Consider the following 16,925-nt stretch of genomic DNA (forward strand, 5'->3'; position numbering starts at 1 on the left):
TCAATCAATAAATTAAGAGATACTCAACAAGAAGAGCTACATTTTAAAATTACAAGGTAATGATGCTCTATTGGAAACTAAACTGTCCAACTAAACTACATAAGTTATATATATTACAAAATGCAATTCAAGTAAATGAGTAATGACTGTACATAATAATAATATCTATACGCCAAAATCTCATCGATGGCCGAAAAAAAACAAAAACCGAGAAAACCATACGATGATTCACCTAGGATTGACAGTGGGAATGACTCCACTAACAAGATCACTTCCGGAAACATCTTGTGACACATAAGCATTTCTTGAGGAAGACGAAGATGTCGGAGTAGTGACGACTTTCCCAGGATCAGTGACCAAAGATTCCGACAGATTAGTGTCCGATTCCGGCATCATAAGCCATATGTTTTCCAGTTCTCTTACCACTTCTGACATTGAAGGCCTCGAATCAGTTTCCTCTTGACAGCATTTTAGAGCCAGATTTATGAACTTCTCCACACAGTCTGACGGATAAGACCCCATTCGCTCGTCAATTATCGAGAATATCATACCCGATCGATACGCAATGTTTGCCTGATTAATTAATCACAACTTTTTTTATTAGGTGCTGTTCGGCACATTTTTTCCTTTAATAATTTTGTTTTAAAGATAAGTACCTCACGAACGATGTTTTTGCCGTGCGAAATTGGGTGCATTCCGGTCAGCATCTCGAGAAATACAACTCCGAGGCTATAAACGTCGCTTTTGTCTGTCAGCTTATGAGTTAGGAAATACTCGGGGTCAAGGTATCCCTGCAAGAGTCATGTTATGGTCATTTTCTTAGCAACGTGTAAGATGAAGAAAATTTTAAACTAATTCACTTAGGTTCTGTTTGGTTCATGGATTTTGAAACGAGATAAACTAAAAACGCAAAAGCAAATGAAAAACAATAGAACTTGAAAATCTATAGTATGTTTTGTTCTTAAAGAAAATCCGGATGAAATTGATTTCGTAGAAAAAATTAATTTTTTACCGGAAAAGACATGTTTTTTTTTTTTTTTTTTTTTGAGTAAAATATTATGAACACTAAATATTTTCAAACTTTTTGAACTTAACATTTTCCTCGATTTCAGTTATTTATACTCACCGGTGTTCCTTTGACAACTGTAGATATATGAGAAGGGATTTCACCACCAAGCTCAGGAACAGGTGCTAGCCTCGATAGTCCAAAATCGGCAACTTTTGCAGTAAATCTCGAGTCGAGCAATATATTTGTTGCTTTTATGTCCCTATGAAATATCGGCGGATTGGCTTCCGTGTGAAGGTAAAGTATGCCTTTGGCTGAACCCAACGCTATTTTTATCCTTCTTGCAAAAGTCAGGGGTATTTTCGACTTTCCTGCAAATAAACATGAACCTTCAAAAACATTGTCATAGCAAAAACGAATACAAGTTGAAACTTAAATTTACCAAGGATGATTGATTTTCGGAATTACCAGATAGATGATCCCTCAAGGTACCGTTCGGCATGAATTCATAAACCAACATCTGTGTTACAGAAAAACATGAGCAAGGAAGTTAAAAAATAATTCACATTTAAGCTAATGATAGCCGATGATATTGCCATGTTTAAATTCTAATGTTACTGCCAGATCAGATCGGAGTTGACATTTCCCCAACAAAAATCATTTTTTTTCGGAAGTGAAAAATTAATTCCAATACACCTCAAAACCAAAAATCAGAAAAATCGGGAGAATGAGAAAAACTTGTTCCAAAATCGGAAATTTTCATATCGAAATCGGCGGTATTCAGAATTTCCATTTGTTTAGTTCATATAATATAAAATACATAATCATATTATATTAGAAGTGTATTTTCAAGAACAAAAATTGGAATATTTGGACATATTTTCGGAAATTAAAATTGGATCGGAAATCAAAATCTAGTATGTATTCCAATTACATTCAAACAGAATAGGAAAAATCAAAAATCGCAAATCGCAACTTTAGGAATCCAGAAGGAAAATATTGTTCCGAATTCAGAATTATTCGGATCGGAATCATCGGAATTCAGAAAGTCCGTTCCAATTTCACCCCTCCATACTTCTTCCAATGTCAAAAAATATATAGAAAAATAAAAAAATAAAAACCAGAATTTTAGGAAATTAAATTGGATTAGAAAACTAAAGCTAATATGTATTCCAATTCCGTTTTAAAAGAAAATTGGAAAAATCGGATATCGGAACTTTCGCAATTCAGAATGAAAAACATTGTTCCGCAATCATAAATATTCGGATCGGAATCTGGAAATTCAGTTCCAATTTCAACCCGTCCATATTTCTTTCGATTTAAAAAAAAAAAAAAAAAGGTACCTGTTCCCCTTTTTCGTCACAATAGCCAATCAAGGAGACCAAATTCCTATGATGCAGCCTCGATAATAGTTCAATTTCAGTAAGGAACTCCTTTTCACCTTGCAAAGATCCCTCTAAAGCTCGTTTTATAGCAACAACTGTTCCATCTGCAAGAACACCTCTATGAACTATACCATAACCCCCTTGCCCTACTTCGGTTGAGCTGTCGAAATCATTAGTCGCATGCGCCATTTCACGGAAAGTGAAGTCCTTCACACCGTCGATTTTCATCGATATTTTCGACGCTGAAAATACAAAATTTAAATACAAAAAATAATTAAAAATGACTTGGTTATAAACACAAATACGTAATCTAAGTAAGAAAATTTTGCACAGAACTAGCCAAACTCACATGGCCGTCTCTTCGAATAGGTGTGGTGTTTGCGCATGTGGCGTCTCATTATAATAATTGAAATAAATGCAGTCAAAGTAACCGATCCAGCTATTGTCCCTAGTATAACACCAGCTAGTGCTCCCTTGCTTAAACCAGATGGCTGACGATAGGTAGTTTCTGCAACATATAACGAAGAATTAAGGGCATGTTTGCAAAAGATTATTGATCAAGTAGAAGTTGGTGATTTTGAGTGAAGTTGAAATAAATGCTTAAATTATTTTATAGTTGGTGGTGTTTGCAAATCCTTTAAATTTAAGGGTATGAATGTAAAAAACAATTTGTAGTTATTTGCAGAAGTGCTTTTGAATCAAAAGGCTACCCTATACGTGCCTTTTAGATTATAGCCTAAAACAACTTATTTTTATATGAGCAAAAGCAAAAGTTGTTTTTGCAACCAAAAAAAAAAGCTCATAATCAGTTTTAAAAAACATACCAGCGTACGGTCCCAGGAGTGTGAAACTAAGAAACTCGTAAGGCCCGAAAACGTGACTCTCCGGAATCCTCCATCCACTAAACATTTCACGAACCCAATCAATCTCGCTCCTATTAAATAAATGGCTACTCCCATTAACATAAGCCGGAAAAATCTTGAGGTACATTTTAAGACGGGGCCCCTTCTGCCACGTCAGCGAATCTATATCGAGCTGAGAGGCGTTCATTTCGAGGCCGGAGCTCATGTACTGCTTGAAAGCATCTACATACGGAAGAAAATCCGAGAATACGGGACTCTTTAAACGGTACCCAATTAAAAGCGGAACGGTACAAAAGCACTGGGATCCAGGGGCATATTCGTAATCGGTGATCAAGCATCCTTGAGGTGGGCATTCGCTGATATTTTTTACGTTGAAGGTGGTGCTGAAACCTTCTTCGTGGGGCCCACAAAAGTTTTTCAGGTTCATATTTGAGCACACGGGATTTCCTTCAAGCCTGAAATAATTTTATTCGGATGATTTTGTGAGATGTTTGAATTAGTATGGGGAATATCATTTTTTGTAAGTATATGAAAACGAACCCGATGGTGACGTTTGGACGGGGAAGAAGAATGCCGGAAATATTTGAGAAATTATTGAATCCGAAATCCCTGCAAAAGTTTGTTAGGTAAATTTTTTATTAGAACACACATTTTCGGACTTACATTTTTATATATATATATATATATATATATATATATATATATATATATATATATATATATAAGGAAGAGGACTTACAGAATGAGTCTCTCGGTTGCGTTTAAAGTCCGATTTTCCCAAATGCTCGACGGAATAGAACCGCCTAATGAATTGTTTGCAACTGATCTGCAATGGAAATGAATAAAAATGAAAAACAAATGAGGATTTATGTGTGTGTGTGTGTGTGTGTGTCTCTCTCTCTCTCTCTCTCTCTCTCTCTCTCTCTCTCTCTCTCTCTCTCTCTATATATATATATATATATATATATATATATATATATATATATATATATATATATAATCAGTTAAAACTATAAAATAGCTGATGATTTTGATAATCACTCACAATTTCTGTAAAAGAGGAAGCCTGGAAAAGCTAGGAGGAATAGTTCCGTTCAGATTGTTGCTCGACAGATCACTGCAGAATATATTCAAATATTTAATTTGTACTAATATTATTTAAGTAGCATTAAATAAATAAATGTCGAAACAAACATGACAAAGTCGGAAAATGATTGCTTACATGGTTGTGATGTTTTTCGAGAGTGAGCCTGCTGGTATGATTCCATCGAGCTGGTTCAGGCTCAAATCTCTAAAACGCAGAAGAAGAAAAATAAGTAAATAAAAAGACAATAACACACTATATTATGAAAACGAAAACTCGGGATTTGTTAAAGGCCAAAACTGTAGAGATAATAACTTACATGTAAGCAATGTTCGGAGCATTGCTCCAATCAGGTATTGGTCCTCGTAAACTGCAGTTCCTCAGACTCCTAATAGAGCCGATAAAATAAAACATTATATGACTGGATAAAAAAAATGAATATATAATAGAAAAATAACCATAAGAGAAATCAATTACATAAGAGAACAGAAAAAAACGAGTGAATGTGCTTACAGCTTCAACAGTGCAGACATGTTGCCGTATGAAGAAGGTATAGTACTCCCACCAAAGTTGTTGTTATCGAGTTGACTGAAACAAACAAAATAAAAACATAAATCAAATAAGCTTGTGAATTACAAATATACCACTTGGAAGTTATGTTTTGTTTTTAAAGGACAAATTGCACTGAATAAAAAAGCCAAATCTCAAAGGGGTATTTTTTTCTTCTAAAATTTAGTCGAATTTTCTAAGAATAGGCCAATTTCTATAATTCACCAAGATAATTACTGATCTTCTAAGCTTTTTAAGTTTTGCTACAATATCACGAAAAATCAAATACAAGTGGTGAATAAATTTGTAGATGTAGCTCATAGTTACAATTGTACAGATACGTTTTTCATGGTTTTATCTAAAAAAAAAGTAATAATAGAATATATTATCGTTGGTGTTTTCCTCGCTAACTTTAGAAATAAGAGACTGAAAATATATCTAAGGAGGCAAAGATTTACAGTATAAGTAAATTCGGCATTTCAGACAGTTCTGGTGGAAGTTCTCCCGTTAAGTTATTATTATCAAGCAACCTGCAAAAACATCAATTCATCAATTTAATAATAATCAGATTTAAAAAAAACGCCATGCGAAATATTAAATAAAAAAAAAATGTCCAACTTACAAATGAACAAGATCTGGAAGTCGAGACAGCTCAGACGGTATTTTTCCACTCAGTGAATTATTATTCATGTGACTGCTCAGAATAAAAATGTACGTTAGAAACCACATCAGCTCTAATGTATGTAAGAAAAATACAAAATATGAATAAAGAAATAAATAAATAATCTTAACAAGTGTTTTGCTTTGGTCATGTTAGCGAAAGATGCTGGAACGGGTCCCGATATTAGGTTCTGGTCAATTTGTATCCTGTCTAAATTCGAAAGATTACCAAGCTCGTCTGGCAAGGACCCCGTTAGTTGATTTCCGTTTAGAAGCCTGTAATAACGTATATAAAAGAAGCTTTCGATAAGTAATAAAATTAAAAAAAAAATTGGAACAAATACATACACATTGATTAAATAGCAGGTTCCCTTCTTTTTTTACTCACAAGAGTTCAAGCGTTTTAATATTGCCTATCTCCTTTGGTATAGAACCGGTGATGTTGTTCCACATAAAATCCCTATCACAAACAATAAAAATAAACGTAAGTGATTATGATGTTATAGATAATACAGCAAAGTACACGTGCAAGATGAGATATATATATATATATATATATATATATATATATATATATATATATATATATATTATATTATATTACTCACAATATCAACAAATGTGATAATCGACCGAGTTCTGGAGATAAACTTCCGGTTAGATTCCTACCTAGTAACAACCTGTTGCAGAAAAGAAAAATCAGACAAGTAGTCGAAACTTATTATAACCTAGAAAGTAGGAACTAAACTACTACAAATTTATTACGTAGATGAAGGTGAATCATCATTTTTTCTCTTACCAAAATTTCGTTATCCCAAAGAATGACATGTTCATGGAACACAAAAAAAAAAAAAAAAAAAAAAAAAAAAAAAAAAAAAAAGAAAGAGAAGAGAATAGAAGGATATAGTACGCACGCCATGCCCAAATATATCTAAGTGAATGGAAAGAAAGTAAAAAATGAAAACATAGATTGGATGATAGGCATCAGAAAGAGGTTTTGGCAGACAATTCTTTTTTTATGTTCGATAATTATAAATTAAGTAGAAGAAAAGATTGGAAAAAGGACTGAAATCGTACAATTCACTAACATGAAGATAACCATCATCAAGTGTTCGATTATAGCAGATAACACCCCTCCAGGTTGAATTACACGGATCGCCCCTGTTCCAACTGGCAAGATTTCTGTATGGGTCGGTCAAACTTTTCTTGATTGACCACAATGCATCCACTGCACAACAACATTAAAAAACAATCAAGAAAATATAAAAACCATCTCGCCATTCTGAACTAACTCACTAATTGATTTTGGTAAAATTCAACACAAATCATGGTAAACATTTAACGTAAAAATTTGGAGGTATGGTTCGTTTCGCAAAGCAGAAAGTTGTTAAGTTTTATCAACATATACTTCTGACGAATATCTAATATTCGCTGAATATATGCAAAAACGAAAAAAACCCGAAAAAACTGAATTTTGACATCTTCACTTGCTTAAGATGTTAGCCCTTGAAATTACCTTCTATCGGATCTGTTTCTTCGCGAGCAGCTCCAACAAGCAACAAATACCAGCAGAAACACATAAACAAACTCATTCTAGCCTTTGCAAATGTTAACCGGGGCTTCCCAAGAATCGTCATTTTATCAAACACTTAGCCTGCACCTGAAACAATCATCAAAAACAAATCAAAATTCGGAACTCATTAGCAATCATCTGAAACAAATACCTCAAAATCAAGTCAACATTTGCAAACCAGTCAATCACAGTCTCCAACATGATTAAACAAATCTTTTCAAAGCTTACATTGAAAGACGAAAGAGGCAAACCATATAAACAAAGCCGGATCAAATAAAACAGTCAACAAATACGACGTCGTCCGAAGCAAAAAGATTAGAACACAAAAAAAAGGGGGGTGGGTCAGCAGTTAAATCCAACGAAATTAGGGCACGTACAGAAAAGAAAATTCACCATTAAAAAATGCTTCACACAAAAAAAAAAAAAAAAAAAAAAACACGTACGATGAAACATGCTCGACTAGACACGGGAATTCAGAAGCGAAGAAAATGGTGTCTGAAATCTCGAAAGGGGAAGAAAGAAGAAAGAGCATATAGCAAGAAAACCCGGCTGAGTTGACCCGTTCTACATACATAAATATTGATTTTGTTTGTGACGATGGTGGTGATGATTAGTATTATTTTTATTATTATTATTATTATTATTAGCAGTAGTATAGCAGAAGAAGCGTCAGCCATCTTTTTCTTCTTGCTGGTGCTTTGTTTTCAAACAGTATTAAATAAATCAAATAAAGGGTAAATTTCACTTTCCCCCTTTTACTTTGGCTCGATATCACTTTATCCCCTTTTATTCTAGATTATATCGATTTGCACCCACATACTTGAAAAATTGTCTCAATATGGCCATCGCCGTTAGTTTTCAGACATTTGACCTTCACACCGTTTGATCTTAAATTACAAAAAAACCACCCCTCCCAGTTTAAATAAAAAAAATAAATAAATAAATTGTAGTTGACGTCGTGGACTATATTTTCTGGTTGTCTTGAAGTTTTATTATTTCTTTTATTGTTTTTTTAATAATTATTTAAACTGAAAGAGGTGGCATTTTTATAATTTCAGCGTTTATATCAAACGGTGTTAAGGTCAAATGTCTGACAACTAGCCGCGAGGGCCATATTGAGACATTTTTTTAAGTACATGGGGTCAAATCGATGCAATCGAAAGTAGAAGGAGGTAAAGTGAAACAAAGCCAAAGTATAAGGAGGAAAGTATAATTTAGCGAAAAATAAAATAAATAGAAATATTGTGGCTGGCAAACAGTATTTTATTGAAAATTTAATAGAGATTGGCTTTGTTGACTTTTTTGATGTGGGGGAGTTGTTGTTGAACGAATGGCTTTTCTTGAATATATAATTTATATTTTATTAATATAATAATAGTTTTGGGATAATAATTTTGTTGAAATGGTAAAACTGGGAATGGAATCTTCCCAGTTCACATTTTGATGATCTTGGTTGGGCCATGTTAGTTTAAGGCAGCTAATCTTTTTGATTAAGTAATAATTAGCAGAAAGTTAAAGTTGAAGACTAATTATCTTATTATTCAATTCATGTAACCGGGTAGGGTTGTTCATTCGGTAATACTGTACCAGAATTTCGATACTCTGAAGAAATTGTACTGTTTACACAACTGAACTATTCGGTTCGCTACGGTTTTAACGAATTAAATCAGTTTCTTTTGGTTCGGTACAGGTAATCCGAAAATTTATATATATAAATATAAACTAATTAATTTTTGAATTTAACATTCAAACTTGAGTAATTAGCCATAAAAACAAAAAGTAATTATCAATAGAAGCTAATTTGTAAAATTACAGAAAAAAAAAAGAGAAAAAAATTATCAATCTAAAAGTATTTAATAATTTGTTATAATCTTAAAGAATTTAAAAAACAAATTTTTTTTTTGAAATGGATATATCCAAATTAGAGACCCGTTCTACTCCGGGTTCTCCCATCCGACCCAATTTATTACTTAGGTCTGATTTAATATGAATACTTTGAAAGAAATATTATTAATTATTAATTATTAATTATTAATTATTAATTATTATAGTGAATATTCATATTATATCTAGTTCATTATTAACAAATAAATAAATTGTTTGATTATCTAGCCAGCAACAGGTAATGGATATCTATCTACTACACGGTCAAATGAGAAGTAGGCGTTGACTAATCAAAGTCAACTAAGTTTATCAATGGTGGCCTAATAGTAGAAATTATAATTTATGGGTGTAAATCGGAACGTAATTTTTTAGTTTTTTTAGGTTTCGATTTGTAAATTTACGATTTTGGGAAATTTAATTATCTAAACTTCCAGCAAGATTTTGGAAAAATAATTTGAAACAAAATTATTTATATTTATAGAGAGATTTCACCACCCGATTGACTTGACCCAGTGTAGAATTAAAAAACGATGTAGGTTTATTGGGTATTGTAGATACGAGGGTAAATGAATTGCGTCGACCTATAAGCAAAAATAAGTCAGCTCAAATTCATTATTTATTTTTCATAAGTTCGCGAGTCGGCTGTCCACGTCTATATTTTTTGTATATTTACATTTTTTATATATAAATAATACATACTACTGAAAAATGTATGCAATGTTAAAAAAAAATCAGTTCGATTGACTTTCTTATTTCATATTTTTCAATTTTTTAAGCTAGAAAATAAATAATTAAATAATAAGTTGAGATTGAAGCCCACCAAATGAATTAAATTCTGACTTTTATATGGTCGGATTTGAAATGGGTTTGACCAATTCCCGCGAAAGTATTCCTGTACGACTTTTATTAGTTGTACGAACCGTTTGCATTTAATCTCAGATTATTAGATTGGTTTGAAATTAGCCATGTAAAATTAAGTGAGAAATAAAATTTTAAATCTAAATTCAAATGAGTCATTGGAAACAAATATAATAAGTTTGTTATTATGTATCTCAACTCGGTCCTTCAAATTGTTCAAAAGTACTTGGTTGGTCGATAATTATCTGATCAACGACATTTTTAACATTAAAATGTTACTATAAATATTCAATTGCAGTTAATTTGAAAAACTTTGATGATGATAATTGATAATATTATTTTATTAAAATTCCAAAACTACAATAATATAGAAAAGAAGTCGAAAATCAATATCCAAATTACTATTCTCTTATTTTTCTTTGTGTGTCTACTTATAAAAATTTAGTAGTAAACCCTAATAAGTTTGGGGCTTACAAGATATATGAGTTTTTTTTTCCAATATTACGAATATTTTTTGAGGGAAAAAGTTAAATAGGTTGATGGAATATCATCATTTTAAAACAAAAAAAAAAAAAAGTCTTTTCTTTTAAATAATTAGATGGCTGATAATATTTATTAACCGAACCATTGTTATAAAATAGAGATATTAAATGCAATATATTTGGCATTATTATATTGCAGATGGGTGAGTTTGAATTTAATGTAAAAGAAGTTGTGTATAAATACTGAAGGGGCTATTCATGGATAAAGTTGGATAACTAAAATTATATGTCACGAAATAGACAACATACCAACTTTTGAAATAATATAATTATATAATTTCATGATTTTATTCTTCTTCAGCTTATTATGTGTTACGTCAGTTGAAGATTACATCGAGTGGTTTTTTTCTTTTTATCGTTATCTAAACACATTGTGTTTCTGTGTATGTAAATAAACATATGGGCAAATTACGGCCACCTCCTGAGTTATGGTCAAATCACGAAAACCCTCCACTTGTTTGGGTAATTACAGCCACCTATAAACTATTTATTATCTTACGAAAAGACCCCTCAAGAGGTAAATTTAGGGATGTTAATTCGGTAAAACCGAACCGAAATTTCGGTACGCCAACATTTCATACCGTTAACCGAAGTAAATATACGATTTGGTTCGGTAAATAATCGAATTACATAAATTTTATTTAAAAATATTTAAAAAAAGAACTATAATTATCCAAATAATAGAGATTTTTCGTAATTTGGTCGTATGTCATGGGTGAACGTAATTAAATGTTTTATATTTTCCATGCACTGACTCAATCTTGGGAATTAGATGATTAAAATAGACACATGGATCATATGGTCAGAATTGATTTGGGTAGTAGGTGAATTTTTATTTATTTATTTTTCTAATTTCAATTTTCAGAGTTGGTTTTATCCTTTTTTTTTTTAAAACCAGGTTATCTATATACAGATGTTAGGTCATGGCCTATTTGCTTATTAAAAAAATAAATTAAACGTCATGACCTACGTGTCGTACTAAAATACTCATAAAGTCATAAGCAACTAACTAACACTTAGATTAAAGAATTTTAAGTTAGGCACCTCAAATTAATAATAACAAAATTATTGAACTTTCTAATTTGATTCAATTTATCTTACATTATATTTAAAATTTTAACTTCATTTTTAATTATCGGGTTATCATCAATAAGCATATTGTGAGCTACTTATTCATATCTAGATCTATCTCTAAATTTTTTTTTACAAAAAAGTCTATACAGCAAACACTATATGTACGTAAAAAGTTAAAATACTTCCTGTACACCCATTTTAATATACTTCAATTTTATCTATTTAATCCCAATTTAACTGCGATTTCATAAGCAATTCAATTTTGCCCCTAATCCAATTTTGATCGCCGCCGTTGTTGACTTTTTTTCTTTTTGAATTTTTTTCCACAACATTTTTTGGCCCCGGTAAAAATAGTAATATTACTGTAGTTGCCAGTAATATTAACTATATTACTGTTTAACATAATAATTTTGATATATTACTGTCTCACACAGTAATATTAAGACAATAAAATCACTATGTTACAAAACAAATCAAACGCTACGAACTGATGCAGCAGTTGAACCAACAATCACAAAATTCCAGACACTGTTGCACATATCAAATGAAAGCAATAAACCAGTAAACACAAAAATATATAGTGGTTCGATCTATATTACCGTAAACTTACATCCACTGTGCAGAGAGAGAATAATTCACTAGAATCAGAAGGTTTGCAGGATATAAGAACGATGATCAAACACTCAATACTCACAACTAATCACTTAGTTGCAGATTGCACTTACCAGTGTTTAGCCTCACGATCTCTTGTGAAGATCCCTTATGATTTCTAGCCTCCAAGCTAGGAGCCCTTTTTGGTTTATATACATAGTTAATCTTAGCTAAAATAAACTTGTTCCTCAAGCTTCCAATGTGAGTTGGACAAAATTTCAACATTAAAAGAAATAATTCGAACTTTCTTTTAGTTTAGTGCAACAACCTTTTACACTTTTCAGCTCATTTTCCAATTAGCTGATGTGGATAAACATCCACATAACTTGTACACGTACGATTTGAGTCATAAGATAACACTACACGAATGCAATTCATTATAATTTATATGCATGTGAAATGCTTTTTATACTCGATGTGTTTTGTGCTTAATGAACTTAACTTATGCTTTCCTTTGTGTGATATGTTTTATTGATGCATAACTATGAGTTTTGCAAGTTTTCTAATTATTATTTAAAATAGAAATGACTTTTATAGTTAGGTTCACCACTGAGTTATGGTCAAATTATGAAAATGCCCATTTTGTACGGGTAATTACAGCTACTTCCATCCACTATGTATTATCTTACAAAAATACCCTTCTAGAGGTAAAACCGAACCGAAATTTCGATACGCCAACATTTCACACCGTTTACCTAACTGAATATACGATTTGGTTCGATAAATAACTATCACATAAATTTTATGTAAAAATATTTTAAAGGAGAAGTGGTTGTAATTAGACAAATAAGAAGGGATTTTTCGTAATTTGGTCATACATGATGGGTGACCGTAATTTGCCATATAAATGATGCAAAAGCCAGATACCCCATATCATAAAATCTCTAAAAGTGCAAGAAAATGATGCTCTTTGCCGGATAAAGCCCATACCATTGTTAGTAGGCCAACAGATGGGCCTCATTACATGGACAATTATTGGGCTACGTAGGCGCCACTTGTAATAGAGCTCATGAATAAAATTAACATGCGACAAAAAATAGGGTTTACATATATCTATCGCACACCCGAGAAATTTAACCGAATTATATTTTATTATTAAATGTCTCGTTTGGTTGTCAAGATAAAATTAAATAATCTAATGAAAATCAAATTATATTATCGGATTTCAGGACGTGCAACAAAAAAAACTCTGTAGAAGGTAAAATATGTCATGATAACATAATATTTGTGAATCGATTCGACAAATTATTGAGGATACTAAACATCAGACAAAGTTCAATTATTTGGCTAATAACGACTAATCTTACCGCAAGGTGTAGCATCTAGAGGACCCCAACCACATGCAACTTTAATACTCCTTAATATTTGAATTTTTGTCTTCTAAAAAAATATAAAAAAATTGATTTAAATGTGATCCACAAGTTAATGGTCCCAACGAACTACACTAAGGTCCACTAATTAGCAACATCAACTCCAACTAGAAATTAGCTCATATATCTAAGTTCATTTCCTAGGTTGCTTTCATTGAAAAACCTTATCTTTATTTTGGTAAGTATATAGATTAGGCAAAACATTAGATACATATTGGACCGGTAGTATCGGTCATCTACGGTTCAGTTATTCGGTTAGTATCTCATTGATTCAGAACCATAGTCGATCCTTAGATATAAGGATCAATTAAGGGTTAATTATATATTTCAAATTTATGAAGTGCGATGGTTGATAGGCAGTATTTTTTCAATGATCACGTGCGATTTAGTTTTTCCGGAGAGTTATCATCATATAAAATTAGTTTAATTTCAAGGGATTTTAAGCATATTCCTCTAATTATAATGCTAAACGTGTACGTTCCTTCCATGTGCAGACCTTACTGATTTGAAAACTAAAATAATTAGGCGATGGAAATATTTATAAGAGTAATGTTAAATATAACAATTTGAATTATAAAGTTTCAATATATTTTAGTTTTTGGAGTAGCAAAACTCGTGCATATATGGTGTTACTTAATTATTTTCGATTATTAACAATTTCATTGCTTTTGGAGAAGAAGTAATTTTATATCCTATCTAGTTAAATTCTTATGTCAGAAGGCGTAAATATTCAGAAATATATAAAGATCGGCCCTAAATTTGAACCCGCGTTAAACTGGCTCAAAATCATTCCAAAAAACACAACGGTTCTTAAACCAACACTTAATTTTCTTGCAAACATTTTGGTTAGGAAATTTTGAGAAATTTAATTCCTTCAATTTTCGATTCCGACAATAAAAGTTGACTATTCTAAAATCGTGACACCCCACACACACACACACACACACACACACACACACATATATATATATATATATATATATATATATATATATATATATATATATATATATATATATATATATATATATATATATATATATATATATATATATATATATATATATATATATATATATATATATATATATATATATATATATATATATACATGTGAAGTAAAGATAGATGCAAGATGTGGCTTGCAATCTGCAAACTCTTATGGTCAAATTAAATCTAGACTAGTTTGTAAACATAAAAGACCAAAACTTTGATAGTAACATCGTCATCATCCAACCGTGTTTAGGCTTTAGCCTAACGGTTTGATTTCTTCTACACGAGAAAGGTCGTACTTCAAATCATTTTAGTTCCGTGTGTTGTTTAATTAAACGAAACATTTTAATTGCGGTTCAAATTATTTTAGTTCCGTGTTATGTTTAATTAAATGAAACATTTTAATGGTTGTGGTTCAATTTATTTTAGTTCCTTGTTATGTTTAATTAAATGAAACATTTTAAATCTCCCGTTGACGTAAAATACTAAACAGAGTATGCGATTTGCTTAGCTTAAATTGATTTACATAAAAGCTTGAGGATGTTCAATCTACTATAATTTTAGGCTGTGTTTGGGTTGAAGTATTTGAAATGACTGAATTAGAGAGGATTTAACATAATCTAAATTGAAAAGAATTTGAGATCCCTTAGTTGTTCAAAAAACAACTTCAAGTGAAAAGTTGTGGTTTTGAAATTTCTTGTCAAATTAATCACTCAATATTAATCCAAACAACAACAATGGGTTTGTTAGGTACTATAGATTTCAAATCCCTCATCGGATCCAAATGCACGTAATTAAATTATATTCACAGAATGACACTCTCGTTAAGGTATTATTAATCAAGGATGTCTTGAGATCAGAATGAGGTAGCATGTTGATAAGCACCTTGCACCATGTTGATAGTACCTTGTACATATACATGATTGGTCATGGGTTCGAGCAGGGGAGAGTCCACCCTTGGGTAAGGGTGGACCCGATCCGACCCTCAATCGATAATTTCTCCCATATATTATTCATATATATCTATTTAGCTCACCCTCAATTGATAATTTTGCCCTTATATTACACATATATATTTATTTAGCTCATCTAATTTTTATTGATTAGCCCATTCAATTTTTGTTAATTAATCCACCTAAAATCTAAATTAATGCAAAAAAAAAAAAAATCCTAATATTTAGCAATTATCAAGATATTTGAAAATCCAATAACTATCCTCCTTTTTTAAAGGAAAAATAAAAACCAAGAATGTATTCAATAAAATTGTAATTTATAAATCATATAAGAATAGAGAGGTAGACAAATCACACACATTATATAGTATATCTTTCTTTCTTGATAATAGGAAATAAAACATGATAGGGCAATCGTAGTCGAAGCAATCTAGAATTCTAGATATGCATATACACACAAATATTTTATACCATAAATTATATATATATATATATATATATATATATATATATTAAGTATATATATATATATATATATATATATACACAAACAACAAATTAAATATAAATGTAATTATTATTTGTGATTGGGGTACAAATGCTCCAATTAAAAGAGGTACTATTACTAGTATTCTTTTTATTTGGTGTCAGATAAACTATCCCCCTCACGGGACTGGGAACACGGGCGCCACGTGTCCGCTCATGATTAGTTGTACTGAGATACCGTGGTGGTCCACAATGTGCTCTCGGATTATCCTGTCTGGAGAAAAGTGTACGTAAGTAAAAGAAATTAAGTGGGGCCCACACGAGCTGTAAGTAGGTGACGTGGAATCGGCGCAGCCAAGATTTTCCTTACGAGGAAAAAAATGGTGGCCACTTAAATATGAGTGGCAGAAATTAGATCTTGTAAAGTGGTCCAGCCAACAAAGACTTGGACCCAAGTTGCTGTCATCTTTCCCCATTCAGAAAGCCAATTATTAAGAGGGTTGTAGGGGTAGTAATGTAAATTCACCTGGCTGTATGGTTGGTAGGGCAGAAATGGAAATTTACAAGTTTCCCTTTTTGTCCTCCGTGATTACTTGTAGTAAATTGGCGACTCTAGGGTACCATCAAATTACAAAAAAAATCTTGTTCATTTCTAAATTATGTGAAATGTTCTTTTGTTTGTTCGTTTTGTGTAAAAATACAGTTTCTGATGCATCAAAATCTGATATTTACAAGCCAATAGACATATTTTACGATCATCTTGTTTCAAATGTGGAGCTGAAATGAGTTAAAATAGGGTACAATCTGGAGAAGATTACACATAATGCAGAAGATTTCGCTAAATTTGACAATGCCATGGTGCAGGGGCGTACCCACGCTTGTGGCTGGGGTGGCCCCCGCCCCCCCCCCCCCCCCCCAAGATTTTATTTTTAAGCTGTTTTTTTTTTTTTTTTTTTTTTTTTGTATTTATGTATTAGTTAATGCACTTTCGCCC

General features: G+C 31.6%; 1 protein-coding gene across 4 annotated transcripts; it reads right to left on the reverse strand.

Moving 5' to 3' along the window:
• LOC105958632 (putative LRR receptor-like serine/threonine-protein kinase At1g06840) lies at positions 1-7,805 on the reverse strand. Of its 4 annotated transcripts, none has more exons than XM_088813105.1 (21): positions 7,588-7,805; positions 7,064-7,207; positions 6,636-6,775; positions 6,156-6,227; positions 5,936-6,007; positions 5,680-5,823; positions 5,510-5,581; positions 5,346-5,417; positions 4,852-4,926; positions 4,658-4,726; positions 4,477-4,545; positions 4,300-4,371; positions 3,994-4,080; positions 3,795-3,863; positions 3,216-3,709; positions 2,741-2,899; positions 2,350-2,633; positions 1,475-1,526; positions 1,127-1,377; positions 657-791; positions 1-573 (listed from the first exon to the last, which is right to left on the reverse strand). In XM_088813105.1, the coding sequence occupies exons 3-21, from the start codon at positions 6,650-6,652 to the stop codon at positions 229-231; spliced, it is 2,610 nt and encodes an 869-aa protein (XP_088669231.1). In that variant the 5' UTR covers positions 6,653-6,775; positions 7,064-7,207; positions 7,588-7,805; the 3' UTR covers positions 1-228. The 4 variants fall into 4 exon arrangements, with proteins under 4 accessions (XP_088669231.1, XP_088669228.1, XP_012838090.2 ...); XM_088813102.1 differs by having other exon boundaries at positions 6,625-6,775; XM_012982636.2 differs by having other exon boundaries at positions 6,625-6,775; positions 7,564-7,803.
• Positions 7,806-16,925: the final 9,120 nt, after the last annotated feature.

Source organism: Erythranthe guttata, chromosome 14 (assembly GCF_056151865.1).
Source record: "Erythranthe guttata isolate IM_541 chromosome 14, IM_541, whole genome shotgun sequence".
Classification (NCBI taxonomy): Eukaryota; Viridiplantae; Streptophyta; class Magnoliopsida; order Lamiales; family Phrymaceae; genus Erythranthe; species Erythranthe guttata.

Coding starts and splice junctions, on each gene's coding strand:
- LOC105958632 (XM_088813102.1), bottom strand. CDS start 7,184: ATGACGATTCTTGGGAAGCCCCGGTTAACATTTGCAAAGGCTAGAATG. Junction 6,776..7,063: donor AGAAACAGATCCGATAGAAG/GTAATTTCAAGG, acceptor GTTGTTGTGCAG/TGGATGCATTGTGGTCAATC. Junction 4,927..5,345: donor ATGCCGAATTTACTTATACT/GTAAATCTTTGC, acceptor TGTTTGTTTCAG/TCAACTCGATAACAACAACT.